The following is a 17,250-nucleotide window of genomic DNA, read 5'->3' as shown; positions in this document are numbered from 1 at the left end:
TTAACTATAGCCTTATGATGTTATCGGTTGTATTATAATCATATAAGCTTTGTGGTTTGCTACATCATGTGCTTCTGTTTCTAGGTACTAATAAAAGAAAAGCATCTTCTTTTACTCTGAATATCTGAAAAAATGGTTTTATTACCTCTGTTTCCTACTATTTCTTGAAACAGTTAAAAAACTATAATAGATACATGTTTACTAAATTCACTGATTCTGCTAATAGCTGGCTGCCAAATTTCGACTTCCAATTGTAGGGCTGACTCGTTTCCAGACTTGCCCTATGACATCGGAGACTGGGTGCAAGTCAGCTGCTGGGTGACAGTTAGTAAATATATAAGAACACTTAACACTAAATAACGTGGTTAATAAATACGTTTCTATTTACAGTTCGAGTTACTTAAAATATTTGGGTAAATATCCTTCAGTTATTGAGACCAAGAACTCCTTTTCCCCTCACTTAGGAGAGAGAATCGGACTCTTAAGTTCACAATCGCGATGATTCAGATAATTTTCAAGCCTTCTAGAATAATTCATGTTGTTCGCTTCAAAGTTTAAAGTATATCGCTAACGGTTTCTTATCCGAAATACTAATAGTGGGCACTTGCGATGATTTTCTACCAATTGCAGGACATGGTTTGGGCGACCAATCAGAAACGGAACCAGGGGGATCACTGCGATTGGCTGGTACGATCTTCTCGAGCTTTCTCCCCTTTGCATAGTTCTGTGTACTAAAACAATTCCAAAATCCCTAACATTGCTCCAATCCAATTTTTTTCCTCATAAAAATATGTTATCAGGCGTTAAGATTTCCTTACTTTTAAAAATGTTCATGTTCTATAAGATGTGTGCAAGTTTCCTTTCTTATTTCTCACATTGAAGCAATGTTACGTTGTAAATTGAAAACTCTTTGGCTTGCTTAAAAACACTCCTGTTCCATGAAAAAAAAAGAGGAAACCGACTGCTCACTTAAACTTTTTAAGCCTCTTTAGGTACTGGCTTATTGAAATTAGCAAACATTCTCAGGAATGAAGCATAAAATCTCGTTACTATTTCATAATGGCAAGTTTAACTTTTAAGTGACCTTCTAAACTAAGGGTTATCAGTGGACACGTTCAAGCATTTTTAAGTCCTGTACTATACTATCTACAATTATGTTTCAGTTAACAATACAGCGCAATGTCGATACCACGAAATTCCTCATTAATTTTGGCGATTTCCCTTAATTGTGTTTACATAGAATATGGGCGATAAAAAATTTATAGGATTTTTATGTCTCTCAGAGCAAAATTTCCAATTTACTCCAGCATAAAGACCCTGAGAAGTAGGCAGTATATACTTTCTTCATGGCGGACAAAAGTGTAAAAAAAAAAAGAGATATTATTCTCGATTTTGTGGGCTGCATAAAACCAAAAATAAGACTCAATCTTTAAAATTTTTTAAAATCATTAAAATGATTTTAAGTTGATTGTTTGGGAAGTAGTTTTCTGTCTTAAAAAAAAAACATTTACCTTCGTTTTGGAGATATCAACGTCATTTCACCAGAATCAAATTAAACCGAGCTTAACTTACCATGAACAAAATTATGTCTGGGGCAAGTGGGATCGTAATATCGATATTGCACTATGATTTCGTAATGTTCGTTCATAACATTAAAGAGTGTCCAAAATTGTCTCAAATTCACGTATAAATGTTGTCTAAGTATCCAAACATGTGTTCACGTTACACATGACTGCCAAGTGCCTCACCTCAGTGATCATTATGGCAAATCTGTGCGTCGGCGCTCAGTCCGATTGACGTATGTCTCTCCCATCAGCAGAAATTGTGGTGGTTTCAACTGTTATATGTAAGATTACATGTCTTTCGCGATAAAGGGAGATTTCTTCCACTTGATGCCCGTGTTCCTGTACAAAACTTCCACCATGCTAGTTCCTTGGGTCGGTAAGGTGGTTCTGTCCTTGAGTTGATAGAGAGCTGTGTCCGTATTTTCGTACCAAAAGCGGTCTCCGTCACGTAATACTCGATACTGGAGAGCAATAATTCGAGCGAAAGTTTCCCCGACACATCCACCATCGACATGTGGCTCTGCTAATCCACCGATCCACAGGTCAACATCATCTATATCTGGGTAAACTTGTGAAAGTCTTTCTTGAAGATCTTTATCGGGCGTTATCTCAGCAAAGTTTTTACGTCTTGACAAACCAAGTCCTTCCCGCACTGTGTTGTAATCTGGAATACCGTGGTCCCTTCCTCTCTGTATGTTGATAGCCACGAGGTCGAGACCCATTGTGTTGGTTCCAAACAAGAAGTTTCGCACAGAGTCTGAAAACTTCAAGTCAACTTCCTGAGCCTTCTGTGTCAGCATGCCTCTTATCAGCGGTTCAATTCCACCTTCACGTAGCACGCGCCCTGGATTGAAGTACGCGTCACGTAGAGTTAGGTGACCATGTCCTAACATGGTCCAGTTTTCGTTCAGTCGCGGCATGATGTTTCCAACCTGACTGTGGCCAAATCTGAAGGCCGCCGTGGCGAACTCGTTGAAGATGCCAACCTTTATAGAGGCGTTGTATCCCTTGTAGGGGCCCAGTTTGTCATACTCCGCCAGGCCGATGACAGTTGGCAAAAACTCGCTCCAAACTATCTTCTGCCACTTGGCTCGAGCTAAGGCTCTTGCGTGCTGGAACAGAGTCTCGTCGTCCATATTTTCGTTCCCTGGATGTTTCATCAGCTCATCGCAGATAAGATTGTGTTCGCGTGACCAAAGCGTGTGAAGGGCGATGAGGCCAGGCTGCACATTCACTCGGTTGTCCCCAGAGACGAGCATTTTGTCACGTGGTCCATTCAGAAGGTTCAAGTTAGTGACTTCTTTAGTGTTAAAGTCGAGGATATCACTGGATTGGTGCTTCAATTTACCGTTTTCCATTGTTCGTAAAACTTCTGCTCGCCCTTCATCGCATCCATAAACTAGAGACAGGTCAATGAATGCTGTAACCTTGTTGATCTGATGATAAAAATTACACTGATTAACATCTGATCATTAGAAAAAGAACATGTCTTAAACGCCTGGTTTCCTTATGGTCATCCAAATAGCCAAAATGTTCAACAAGATCGGAGAATGATCCTGTTTTGCGGAGATCAGGCTTAAACACAAACTAGATATTGCACGTTTTGTGTTCTCGGCGAAGTTTGCCGCAGAGTTTGAGATCCTTATCTTCCTTGAACAAAGCCAAATTTAGCCTTAAAATTTTCAGGCATAAAATCTTAACCAGATGGTTTGAGTAACAGAGTAGCCTTGATTTTGGAACAGTTCTGATGACGTAGTCCATCATATGGAAACAAAGCTCAAAAGAGGAACTACTAGTCAAATGTTGTGATTTCAAGAACGATTCTAGGCACGAACTGCGTATAATCAAACATAGCGGGGGAAAGGGAAAGAAGGGAGGATAAATCCCGAAATCAAACATTTACCTGTTCACGTGGTCTACCATGCATTTTCCCGCTCGTCTGAAGGATGCCAGATCTTCTAAATCGCATTATTTCTTTGCCTGTTCCATGCGGGTCGAACCAAGGGTCACCTTCTGGGATTTGAATGCCGAGGTTATCAGTGGTCAGGAAATTGGCGTACGGTGTTGCAAAATCAGTGTCATGAGCTAACATCTGACCAAAGTGCATATGGAAGTCATTCAGACCGGTTTTGCTGAATATGTCAATGCGCTGATCGCAAACAACATTGGATATAAGTCGTGGGCTTGATCTGTTGGAGCCCGCGGGTGCATCGAAGCTGTCAGCGTATGCTGGGGGAAACAGACGCTGTAGCGGCATGAGTGGCTTTCCGCAGTCAGGGTCGATCGGGTTGTTGTTGACTGCGTCCAAGCGGGCAAACTTTTCTGACAATTGCTCTGGGGAAGGAGCGGGGGTCTCCACTTTAGTGACCTGAGAAAACATACAACATCATGTCGTCTTTGAATTTATATAACATCGTTGTGGCTCATTATGCAGCACAAAAATGCGAAACCAGCCTAAAACTACTTTGCAAAAGATTTTTAGCTATTTTCCATTCCTTTTAAACACTCCTTATAAGGTATCTTCGGAGAAGAGGTTTCTCTGATTATTGTCTTTCCTCCTCCCGGCTAAAATTTATTAATCATATAATTTAGAGATCGACTCGGAGCCAGCTCAGGTATGTACAAGATATGACAATATTTTCGATTTTTTTACTCGTTCATGTTTTTCCTCCTATCTCTTCTGTTTGAAAGAGTGACATCAAGGTTTTTGGGTCTAATTTTTCTAAGTTCTTTATAAGTGAGCCATTTTAATCGTTGCAACATTAAGATATATTTCCGCAAAGTATCTGATGAGTCTCTTTGCCAAGACGAAAGACTGCGTCATACCAGCCACGAAGTATTTTTTCACAAGTATTTGAAAATTCTTCGTGGCATATATTTTTTTCTTCCTGTTTTATCAGTCCTGTTTTTCTAACCGCACTTTAAACCAATTTTGTCAGTCTTTTAGTATTATTTATGTAAAAAAATAGTATTACTTGGCCGGAAAATATCGAGAAAATAGCTCCTCAAAGCACAATTTAGCCATCTCCCTACCTTGACTTTCACTGTAGCAATAGCTGTGCCAACTCCGTCACTAACAGCATAGTTAAAGTTATCTTCGCCAAAGAATTCTGCGTCTGGATAGTATGTCACGTGCTTGGGTCCTACCATCACCTGACCATGCTCTTGTTTCCGGGTCACTTCCTTCACTAATAACTTGGTGCAGCCTGGAACCGACTCACTGGGGGATGTTGTCTCCTCAACTGCATTGCGATGACCCCAGATATCTCGTACAACAAGGGAAGATCTCCTGGGCACGTCCTGAATAATCCGTGTATTGTTAGTGGCTGGCCAATAAACGCGGATTCGAAAAGTGTCGGCGGTTTCCGCACCCAGCCCATAGTGGACAACGTACTCTCCTTGGGCTGAAAACCCGGATGAGCTTCGCACTTCACGGAGAACTTCTTTCTCTAGCCGAGGCGAGTACAAGTAGACGCATGCGCCATGACTTTCCCTCTCGACGCTGGCCTCCATAACTTTGACGCGGATGAAATCAACTTTGTTGCCGCCAATGTTTCGATAAAGGACAGGACGGTTTGCGTTGTTGGCGATGAAAACGTCTAAGTCCCCATCTTCTTCGTAGTCGAAGATGAAAACGCCTCTTCCGTCGAAAACATCAGTGATGCCCAGTTTTTGGCCAACTTCCTCAAATCTAATTTGGCCGTTATTGTCCTCAAAATACATATTTTGATACAGACGGGTTCGGGTGTGATGAAGAAAATCTGTGTCCGTCACCTCTGGATCATCGAAGCCATTCGTGTGGATGAGATCCAGGTCGCCATCGTTGTCGAAGTCAAAGAAGGATGCACCCCATCCCCAGTTCCCATAGCGAACTCCGACCGAGTCAGTCTGGTCCGAGAATTTACGACCTCCTTCGTTCCTATGAACAGAAAGTACCGAATCAATATAAAAGGTAGGAAAGAGAGGATGTTATCATTTCTGACGTAGCATGAGCAACTTATTACCATTTGTACGAAGTTAAGCAAAATCGTAGTTTTGTCACAACTTTCGTACGAGACTCTAAACCAATCAGGGCTTTCATTGGATTTGCTTCAGTACACCATGTGATCAGTCGAGAACACCGGTGCCACTTTCTCAGAGGTAATACTGACGCTAATCGCAATTCGTACATTTTTTTTTCGCATTTACTTGTGAACAATCAATTAAGTCTCTTAGAGAGCAAAAGGAAACTCTTGGCATCCATCAAGAGCTGGTTAAAAGAGACATGAATAGCACACTGAATTCGTTTCAAATAATGTAAATTAGAGACGTGCTCACTGATTGGTAACTCAATTAAGTGGAATAGAGTGTTAGTTTGAGTGACTCCTCTCAGAGGTGTCAGACATTTTTCGCATACATCACGGGTTACAAACCTGTAAAGCCTGTTTCCAGTATGCCCAAAGATGATTCCTCCACCGAGATAGACTTCTCTAAATGGCTCCATTTGTTCCGCAGACATGTGAATACTGCTTAAAAACCAATCCTGCCGGCCATCAAGATCATAGTCGGCTACTGTGGAACCCATTCCATTCTCGTCCGTTCCAACGCCACTCGACTCGGTCGCGTCCGTGAAAGTTCCGTCCCCATTATTCCAATATAAAACGCTTGTTTTGAAATCCCCGTTTATTATCAGGTCCTGATAACCTACGAAATATTTAAACATTGCGATCACTCACAAAATTATTTGATGTATTTCCGCGGTTTTTGTGTGAGTGTATATAAAGCCTAAAGTCGTTTTCATACACCTTTTTTTCATTCTACGACCAATAATTTTCAGAAGGCGCTCGATATATAACCTCAGGTTGCATTGGAGGAAAATTGCTTAACTGAAAATGGTGATGTGTAATTTGCAGTTGGGTAAGTTCTGTATCGCACTTTGACTATGGACTAGGTCAACTTTGAAGATGGAGCAATTGCAATTTTGTATCAAGTATAATCCAGCGTTGAGTTTCAGTTTCTTACGCGCTATGATTCATCTGAGTAAAACCTTGCGCTACCTCTCGACCAGTAAGATACAAAGTTGCTTGACATATGAGTCATTCCTTTATATCCCTCATGGTTGAGGCTACTGATATCTATCCATCTGTTAATTTAAGTTATCTTGGGCTCCTTTACGATTGGGTGCTGTGATTACTTTGGAACGATTTTATGACACTCATACGAAAAGCGTTTTAAGACTTGTTTGCTTATCGTAGTCCATACAAGCTCTTTAAAGCAGTCGGAAATCCGCATCGAAAAAAAAATAGGCCATCTAAAAGACCCCCTATATAGTATAAATGTTTAAGCCACATCTAAGCTATTGTTGTGTTATAATAATTAGAGACTCGTTGGTAACCTAAAATGAAAGATTTTTGTTTGACCCTGCAAAACGTTACTTGTCAAAACCACAATATATTTGATGTTCTCAGTTTTTCCTTACCGTCACCGTCCAAATCAGTGAACATGGCTGCCAGCTGGAATGATCCTGGGATGATGTCTCTGAGAAGCCCTGTGTTCATTACTCCATAATATCTCACATCCACTCCACCAAATCTGTCTGCAGCTACGGATGGTTCCTTGGTGATACCCAGTCCCGCACCTTCGGTTACATCTTCAAAGTATCCCGGTTTGCCTTGCGCGCCAAGGTTTCTAAGCAAGCGACAGTTGGAATGAGTGTAGTTTTTGTAGTCGAAACCAAGATCAAGATGAGGAAGCCACTCTGTTGTGTAAACATCCAGCCAACCATCTCTGTCGTAGTCTCCAACTGCAATGGTCATGGTACTTGTTTTGTAGGGTGATATTGCAGGCCTTAAAGCAACGCCCCTCTCCTCTGCCTCATCTTTAAAATGGCCCATGCCATCATTTATGTACAAAAAAAATTTGCTCTCTGCCATGGTGCCTACATAGAGATCCATATCACCGTCGTTGTCAACATCCAGCCAAGCAACTGCCGACGAACGATGGAAAGCCGTGGAGCTCAGGTTGGCAGCGGCGGTGAAGTCTTTGAAAGTTCCGTTGCCAAGGTTACGCCACAATTGATCTGGACCATCCATACGAGCATAGTAAATATCCATGAGCCCATCACCATCGTAATCAGCGGTTGCTGCCGCTCCGGAACTGATTTCCACGATGCAAAAGGAGCCCGGGATCCAAATTTTCATGTTTGGATCGTACTGGTCAAACAGACAGTCTGGAGCCTTGGGCGGCTGTTGTTGTATTGCTGTCATACCTAGACTGACTGCTATGTCTTCAAACTTTATCTGCTGGATAAACAACAATTTAAATTTTATTTGAAAATACAACTTCTGGATGGCAATTCTGGCCATGAAACAATAATGTAACAAATCGTTCCAATGGATAGCCGTAAGTGGCTTTCCTGACTGTATACTTTAGTTTGAATTTAATTTATGTGAAGGAGAGACTTGAAACTCTTTCAGTTGTCAGCCTGCACATCACAGTGTTTTTTTCCTTTCCAGTTGAGAAACGGTTGTTACATTTTATGAAAAGTCTAATTTTTTATGTCGAAGTTAATTTATAGCATATGCTGTCAGATTTTTTGAGGTTTACAGTTTAAAAATAAGCTATTCAATAAAGACAATATCAGGGAACGAACCAATTCTAAAGATCTCAATTAAAGACACGAAATATGCGAATGTGATGTCACCGTTAACCTACATGCTTACTTATTAGAGCATGTATGCCAAGAAAGATCACTTACTTAACAGAGCTCTTATTTTTCATGTAATAAGAACAGTTCAGTTGCAATTGGTGTTCATTTAAGACAGATTTTGACGTTGAGCTCGGCATTATGCGGAGTAAGAACATTATAAGAATGCACAAACGCAAAAAGGCGTTAAATGCGCACCAATTACGATCACACCACATAACCTGAGCCCAGGATTGCCGGAATGAATTGAGTAATTAGATAATTCAACTTTTTATAATCGTTTATACGCTAGTTGTGCGCGAGAGGAATCGTCTAAGAAAAAGGTTATTTAGAAATACTACTGTAAATGGTTACGTTTGGATAAATACCTGTTTGTTGTCCGAGAAATGGTTCTCTTCCTCTGTTGTTATACACACACCGGAGCCATCCTTGCTGTAATCGTTCTTTAAAACTGGGATGTGCACGTGACCTTCATCGGAAGTCATAGTTACTTCATCAGAACGAGCTACAATTGCATCCGGCTTTGGTCGGACAATGATTCGAGCCTGAAGACTCCCGTCAGTAGTCGTCGTAAGGTTTTCGTAAAGATACGAATAAACGAAGACATCTTCGCCTGAAAAGTCTTCATACGGTATGTATGTTGCTTGAGCGTCACAAAGTTCATTTTGTACGTTGAGATTGCCGTCTGGTGAGCTGGCAAACGCTCCGTACTTCGGCTGCTGGATGACGACAACCTTCGGAGCAAGTTTCTCAGATGCTTTAATGTATTTTAAAAAGTCGAATGTCACTGGTTCATCCTCGTCTGTGATGATTGTGAAGGAGTCTTGTAAACCTTAAGAAAAAAATTGTCATCGATAAGTCTTTGCAGAATATATTCTGATAAATATTCGGAGTTCATAGAATGGCTGAACTCTAAAACTTCCACGAAATACAAGTGTATGAATCGGTTCTTGTTATAATGGACTGTTAAGCATGCAGGTACAGAGGATTCGAAAATTTCTCAATTAAGGTATTACGTTGGGATAAAAATCCAAATACTTAGAACTAGCAATAAAAGAAACGTATAGTTATGTGTATGGAGAATTTCTTCGTTGATCTTTGGAGTTTAAAAGAGTTAAATGACATTAAAAATACATGTAACATCATAACAGATAACAGCATACCAAAAAACATTACAAATAACAACATTCCAAATAACGTTACAAATATCATTGGATTTGAAGGGGTATTTTGTAAGCTACAACTGCAGACAGGACTGAGGTGTTCAAAATTGGTAATACAGTTATTATCCTTTCCCAACCTACTGAACAAATGTCAACAAGCTCATGTCTATGTCAATCATGGGAAATGTTTTGTGAGAATGAAAACTTCTGTCCGATCAAATGTGGGTAGTAGTAGAAGTCTTCTTAGTTTGTATTCCGGCAGTGGCTTTATTTTTAGGAGATGTTTCCTGAAAAATATTCCATTCCATTTTCCTTTTTGTGCTGAATGCTATAACGATACAACTTTAATGTTCAGAAACCTTAGCAAACAATGAGATGAAAATGGAACGGACATGGATAGGGAGGGACGCAAAAAAGTGGGAAGACACAGTATACTATCACCTGGTGTCGTGGCTGTATGTCTAACTATAACGTCAGTTGAGTTTTGGTCCGCCTTTCATACGTTGTCTCTGAGCTTTAAGCCAAGCACGTTAAACTTTTCCATGTGAATATGATAAACATGCTGCGTGGCTTATCAACAGTACTCGCTCGAAAAGAAATTCTTAACACTTGCGTTTATTTCCGAAAACTAAATGAAAACGGAATAAAGTGAAACAAAAGACAAATAATGTAAATCAATCAAGAAAGGTATGTCTTTGAAGTTGGGACTTATTTCTGACTTTTAAGTAATTCGAAATTTCCCAAGGAAAGTGCATCGTGTTAAAAGGTTCGATCAAAAAAAAAAAAAAAACTACTCCTACATAAGAACTATATAGGGGAAAATAAATGGTGATTTACTCAAAATAGTCAAAATAGAGTCCTCCCTATAGTCTGCAGTGTTTACAAAGTTGCAAGTTCAGATGCTGTAAGGTAAAATGTGAAAAGTTTTTGGCTGAACTAACTAATCTTATCTCCGCATTTTCATCTCTGGACTTGTCTATACTTTCACTTTTTATTTTACTTGGCGATATCGTAATGTCATTGAGAAATATGCGGAAGACTTGAAAATATGATAACCCTTTAGCTAATGCAAACGAGCTAAAACTGCAAATAACGCGAACTACTTTTTTAAAGTAAAAGCTTGGCCCTTGAAAATCATGGCGTGCCGCTAAGATTGTTTTACAGTTAACAATGTTTGTTAGTAAATGGCGCAGTGTCATACTAGATTGATGACCCAGTTTTCGACCTGGTAATATGGTATTATCAACTGAGTTGATAACGAAAATTGGCCACCGTTAAGAATTTGAAAGCTGACGCTTCGAGCGTCAGCCCTTCGTTAGAGCGGATGCAAAGCAATTTTCGACCTGAGTTAGCAAAGAAGAACTAGGTAGACAACTAAACCTTACTCAAAACACTAACCACACAATTAGTTTATGATTAGCGGGGGGCCAATTACTGAACTTTTTCAACTCAGCGACTCCTCTTTCATTAGAAAGAGAGGTTTAACCTCAAGGTAAAATTAAAAAGGTACAGGTTTTCAAATTGTTGACATGTGTTTCCTTCCATGTAACGAAGAGTGTTGTTTCTAGTTGAGCTCAATTGTATTTCACCGCTTTAATTCTCAGTGGGACAGCAATTACACTTTAAAGACGGAAATTAGAAGTTGAAGGGATTATGGCGGACAGTGGTAACAGTCGATGAAGGCGGAAATTTGTTCAATAATTTTCCTGTTTATTTCAAAGAGCTCAGCGTGAAGATTTTGAACTAGTGATTTTACCTGGAGTTAAGGAAATGATTCTCAGTGCTTTTGAAAAACAACGCCTCTTAAATAGATTATTGTGGCGGTAATAAACACCTTTGTGCTGTTACATGGAATGCAGCAGATTTCCGCACCATTTTTGTCTCACTGTTTGCCCAGGTTCCTCAGGCGCTGAGCATTTAAGCAATATTGTCATAGTATTCAGCAAAACAAGAAAAATTGAATGGAACATTTTTCTGTAAGCGTCTTATGAAAAAAAAGCCGCTGCTGGAATACTACTTCGTCACCGCGGGAGGCACTGCGTAGATAGTACTAGATAGTTTATCTAAATCGAGGAGACAGCGAAAACCGCTCTGTGGAAAGGAGAATAATATATGTCCTTGCTCTAAACCATATTGAAGTTAGAGATGTAAAACGTAAACAAAATGGACCAATAAAGGATTTATTTTGGTACAATAGTGCTAATTTACTAAATAATTTACTACGTTCACTGCTTCTTTCAGTTATCTCTCTCTCTATCTGTGCAAATGTTGACACACTGGAATTAGTAGAACTGGAGAAATGATGACACTATTAGAGACGTAAGGGGTGGTATTGGCCTTCAGTAAGGAGTCTTGTTCTGTCAGGGATATGATGTGATAACGTTTGTACATCCCGCTAGAGAATGTAAACGCGAAGAGAGAGCTAATTTTCCTGAGTTTGTTCACAAAAAACTTCAGCACCTCAAACGTCTGATTGAGAGATGCATTCTGTTTTATAGTTTGCTTCATTGATAAAGCTAACGGCGTTCTCATTTGCATTTACATGTACCATGTAAACAGCATGATAATCCAGAGGACCTAGAGATCAGCGACATTTTCTCGTTCTGGGCTATCAGTTTAGCAGTTGACTTTGCTTATGGTTACAGTTCTTCATTTAAGGAGTTCGAGAAACTTATCCCAGTTAAGGTATGCAATGAAGAGACTTCCTTTAAGGTGTGCACATTGTTGAAAAACTAATTGAGAACCCTTCCTCTGTTTTATATCTTGATACTGAATTCAAAATGCATATTACTCAGCACAGTGATGTTGAATACATCCTTTGAAAAGCCACTATTGACATGATATTACCATACTTCAAAGCTATATATACACACACATATATATATATATTTATATATCCCACCGTTTCAGAAATAGGATAACTTTAGCTGCTTTGGGCGTGACAAGCAGCATGAAACGTAACATATACTGAAGACTACTTAATCAAGTGTTTCATTCATAGTCTCGATGTACTCATCGCTTAAAGTTGAAGCTAAAAACTTAAAACGAACGAACTGAGAGCAGAGTTGCTTAAAGAGCAAATCTCGTTCGGTGATTGAAGGCCGGGCTTTAATTACGGCAGACATCAAGTCTCTTCGTCCACTTGGCAAACCCTTACGCGAAGAGCAGATATTTTGAAAACTGGAAGACGTACATTTTTCCTGTTTAGCTAGTAACCTTTCCTGGTTACTATATGATACTAGAAGTATTCAAAAGTTACTGAGCAATTATAAAAGCTGCGTTTGTGAAGGGCTTACTTGTAAACTAATTCCATATATGAAAGCGAACATGACAAATGACATAATTCGAACTCTTCTACTCGTATCGCTTGACGCTGTGAGATTGTTTTGAGCAAATATTTTGTTAAAAAGAGGCGATGAAAAGGCGGCTGTAGGATCCTGTTTCGAGAATACAAATGAAACTTTCTTTAAGTCTTAAGACGCATTTCCTCAAATAGCAGCGACCGTAAAAGCGGGAACTCTTTTTCTTACAAGTGCCTCTACCAGCTAAGCTTATCTGATCCTGACGAAATTTAGTTTACTTAAACGAAATCGTTTCGACAAACAAAGTTTTGCATGACGAAAATCATTTCAAAAAAACCTTGGATACCAACAGGCAAGTCACTCAAAATATCGTAAGTGCACTTTAAAAATGAAATGCGAAATCTACATGTATAGTCTAATTTTCTGCCAGTTTCCTCCAATTCTCTAACTTTTCAATGCAATATTTTTTCTTTCAGGTCTATTCACACATGTCAAAGTAATGACTCGGTTATTTTCAGAGCGAAGAAAACAAATTAACGAATATTAAACATCCTTGACAGACTGCCACACCACTGAGCTAAATACAAGTTCGTCTTGGACTTAAACAAATAATTTGAAACAAGTTTGAAAAGTATTTGAGAGCACCCCTTGAAAAGCTAAAATGTCGGCCTAATTAGTTTGGAAACAAAGAAAACAAATTAAGTTAAATCGCAAAAGGATCCGGCTGCGGTTTTTGTCTTTAAGAAATCACCGCGATGCGCTCTATATAAATTGAACGCCCACTTAACTAGCTCTCGTATTATCATCTGCCCTTGAAATAATTTTACAAATTGGTAACAATTGTTCTCTAAGCAAACATTCCAGCTTCTCTGAGCTTCAGTTTGTTACTGTTGTGCAATAGAAATAGTTACAAAAGTTTTGCACTATAATCTTATCAATTAACGAAATTTCAGTCCAGTTAAGATCGTGGTTAATATCAAGTTAAGAACCATATATCGCTTAAAGAACGTAAAATACCAATACTACTTGGAATTTTCAGGCTCCATCTCGTTGCTTTTGTCAAATTGAGCGTCAAATATCGCAAAAAAATTCGAATTCCTTTGATGGCAAAAGATAAAATTTAGTTCATATTCTAAGTCATCGAACAATATCGTATTTTTCTTGAAAGCGATTTCCTAACGTTTGTGGTGAACCGACTAACCACATGAGCTTTAAGTATCTTTTTCATACACCAAGATAGATTTTTTGCATAGCTTTCTCGTTACCGGCTCTTTCAGGAAAGCCGTAAGCGGATGTACGAAATGTTGGTTTGACTAAGAGAAAATACGCTTCACTTTCGATTCAAACAAAACCTTTCTTTTTTTATTCATAATGCACAACTGTGATAGAAAACAAGCTACCATTGTTTTGGGTCCAAAATACCACTTTTCATCAGCTTAATATTTTAAGTAATGCTTCCCAACTAAATCTTCGTGGTGTAGGGCCGCATTATCAACCTAATTTCCAAATGAGCGCATCGGTAAACTGTTTTAAAATTTCTGTGGTTTTACAGCAATCATCGATCACTGCCCCTAACCGACTGCTCAATTCAAGAACCTTCCACCGAAACCTCGACCCCTCGAGATTCACCAAACGCAAGAAACATGTCCATCTCAAATTGTAGTTAAAAATCAATTAAGGACAAGTTTTTGTTTTAAAAGTGCTCCTTCTCGGAGGGTTTTTGAGTGATCCTTTCTCCTTCTTTATACAGGTTTCCAAAGGTTTCCTTGACGGAAAGCGGTTTTAATGATCTGACTGAGATTACGGAGGAAGAATTAAAACGATAAATTACTAATAGCATCCCACGAAGTTGACAAATGATGCGTGCCGTCGAAGAATAATCCTTGAGCCTTATCTCAGATTTGTACTCTCTGTGAAAGGTTAGGAGAAAAATTTTTGAAGCCCATTGCCCAGGAAATCAAGGAAAAATTCACTCACCATTAGTCACTGCTCCTGTTAGGAGGGCACAGAAGAAAAAAAGTCTCATCTTCCAGCAGTGAACCATCGAACTCTTATGAGGCGCGTGATGTTTTCTCGAGACTGGACTACTTGTCATCTGCATATGACTGTCCTACTGCCAGCCGTAATCAGCTTATCTCTATAAGTCCGCTCTCCCGTTTATATCCGCTGCTTCAATGTGGATCATGCAGCTCCGCCCCGTTTTCCAGCTCAGTTCACACAGCCTCTCTGACAGAGTGTGAATTACCGAAGAACAGAAATCAAAGCCAATTCTTTTGTGCTTTTGTTTGCGCGACTTTGGCACGTCATCTATAAACACAATTTATTTTTTAATTTGACTGTCTTTTTGAACCTGTCACGCAGTTTCCGAAAGTGTCTTGTTCACTCACTTTGGAGTTACCCCCTCCACCTACGATAAACAGCAAGGTTCTATGCGTAATTATAAACCACTTCGACCTCCCTTGGCGATGAATCCGTTTTGTTATCGCCTAGTACTGTGTAGCTCAACGCGCTTTCCTCTCTTTTGTGTTTGTACTCATTGCTCAAAATACGTCACCACGGTGCAAATCCAGAGCCATTTAGCCCGCCAATCTCGCTTGGCACCTTATCGTCTAAAACAAGTACAACCAACACCATGTTGCCATTTCCGATTCCTCTTATTACCGTGCGGCATAACTCAGCTCATAAATCAGCCCTGTGTCAAAATGCTTCTAAGAGCTACAAACCCCAATTCCCAGTATGACGTTCGAAGGTGAATTCATTCGAACGCAGTTAGCGGCCATTTCGTTTTAATAGCTTAAATTTGTTAACTTAGTCGCGGCTGTATTAACATAACTATCTACGGTAACTCGCATCGATTGTCCGTACATATCAATGCTTTGAATGGGAAGTATTGGATTGTCTACTCGCAGATCGATAAATTTAAAATTTCGACAATTAAAATTAGCAGCATAGACCTTCATTTTCATGTTTAGCTGGCGTATCGTTTAAATTCGTACAGCGATAAAAGAGAGATTAGGAAAGGAGCTTTTGCCCCCCAGAAAGGTTTTACTTATTTCTCTGTAAGCTACCGAGAAGCTGCTAAATTCCGGATATTGTTCAACGTATTAAAAGCCCTCTCCAACGATGAATTATCCAAATAGACAACATTTTTAGTACGGAGGTATTGTGAATGCCTCTATAAATTGTAAAACAACTCAGTGCGAACTTTGTTAGCTATACTCACAATAAACAAATTGTTAATGGACCGTTTTGAACTTGAACCTCTCTCAAGAGGTTCACTTTTACTTCCACCCTCCGTTCTCGCTCGATCCAGCACATTAAATTTATTTACAGACCTTTGACGCCTAGGATTTTGTTTTTCAAGTGCTTTAAGACAATTTTCAAGTCATTCATCGGCCTAATATCTTTATGGATGTGCATGTTATTTAGCTATCTTGAAAGCCTATGACATACTTTTGACACCTAACTCACTTTACTACACGTGGAGATAATGCTTAGATATTGCTCAGGAAAACTTCTTGAAGAACTTTCCCATAACAAATTCAGTGTCTCAACCTATTTTTAACCGATGTGCGTAAACATTTCTTTGTTCTTTAATTTCGAAATCGATGCTTTGTTTTATTGCTCTTTTTTCTTTTTAACGGTTCAGATAAGTAATTTAAAAGTTCAACGAAAACAATGCGGGAACATTTCCGGAATTCGGGCGAACTTAGCCTAAATAATAATAACACTTGATTTTTGTATCATTCCTGTTATTCAAGCTGCCCCCAACGTCCTAATTCTTTCCGTATGTTCACCAACCTCGAAACTTACACCGGAAAAAGCGACTCCGAGGATGAACAGTGAAAGCTAATTTGATCAAAGTTGTCCTCTGCACGTTGGAAGATGAAGGACACTTGGCTTATTGCACTCACTCCTTGCACCTTCAATATGCTAAGTATTTTTAATGGGGTCTTCAAATTAAATCGATATTTTTTCCAATGTTTTTTGGCAACTTAAAAAAATCATGCTGGTTTTTTTCATCCAGACGAGTAAACTGTTTAAAATGCATGTTTTTAGCATGTAAGGTGTTATCTCTACTTTTGTTTTGTTTTGACTGATTTGGTCCTTGCATAAATTTGGAAAAATAGCCGGCGTCTCGAATTACCGGGAAAACTTGCTCCTTTTCTTAGATATACTGATTATTCTGCTCAGGAAAAAAAACACTACAAAAACATTCCTTTTTTTGTTTGTCTAACGCGAAAAATTAAAATAGCTTGATAATTGAGGAAGAAAAATTCTCACAGAGTCATTCTGACAACAAAGAAATAGTAAAAAAAAAGATTTTTCTTTACAGTTAACTTAGCTTGTAAACCGACTTAGAAATAGAAACTTTCGTTCCCTTAGTGAGAGTAAAATGTATGTTTTGTTATCAGTTATGATGCAAAATCTCGCTTTCAGAGAAAACAATTCACAAATAAGGGCAAAATAACTTAAATTTAGAATCTGTCGGCCGACTGTGCGCGGAAGGGCGACACGACATGAGAAGACGGCCG

The 17,250-nt window shown here is 39.2% G+C and overlaps 1 protein-coding gene across 2 annotated transcripts; it reads right to left on the bottom strand.

Moving 5' to 3' along the window:
- Window positions 1-109: 109 nt before the first annotated feature.
- On the bottom strand, window positions 110-15,460 carry LOC113673290 (uncharacterized). 2 transcript variants are annotated; one of them, XM_027189673.2, is made up of 7 exons: window positions 14,693-15,460; window positions 8,619-9,082; window positions 7,024-7,846; window positions 5,978-6,248; window positions 4,599-5,484; window positions 3,469-3,933; window positions 110-3,001 (listed from the first exon to the last, which is right to left on the bottom strand). In XM_027189673.2, exons 1-7 carry the CDS (start codon window positions 14,814-14,816, stop codon window positions 1,853-1,855), a joined length of 4,182 nt encoding a protein of 1,393 aa, XP_027045474.2. In that variant the 5' UTR covers window positions 14,817-15,460; the 3' UTR covers window positions 110-1,852. The 2 variants fall into 2 exon arrangements, with proteins under 2 accessions (XP_027045474.2, XP_027045475.2); XM_027189674.2 differs by having other exon boundaries at window positions 7,024-7,843; window positions 14,693-14,917.
- Window positions 15,461-17,250: the final 1,790 nt, after the last annotated feature.

Source organism: Pocillopora damicornis, chromosome 14 (assembly GCF_964200805.1).
Source record: "Pocillopora damicornis chromosome 14, jaPocDami1.2, whole genome shotgun sequence".
NCBI lineage: Eukaryota > Metazoa > Cnidaria > Anthozoa > Scleractinia > Pocilloporidae > Pocillopora > Pocillopora damicornis.
Note: the sequence above shows the minus strand (reverse complement) of the source record. Positions and strands in the feature narration are given on the sequence as shown.

What these genes read in the sequence shown, in the direction of transcription:
- LOC113673290 (XM_027189673.2), bottom strand. Translation starts at nt 14,816, where the DNA reads ATGCAGATGACAAGTAGTCCAGTCTCGAGAAAACATCACGCGCCTCAT. An exon ending in CACTGATTTGGACGGTGACG is followed by an intron (nt 6,249 to 7,023) that starts GTAAGGAAAAAC and finishes AATATTTCGTAG; the next exon opens with GTTATCAGGACCTGATAATA. An exon ending in ACTGGAAACAGGCTTTACAG is followed by an intron (nt 5,485 to 5,977) that starts GTTTGTAACCCG and finishes TTCTGTTCATAG; the next exon opens with GAACGAAGGAGGTCGTAAAT.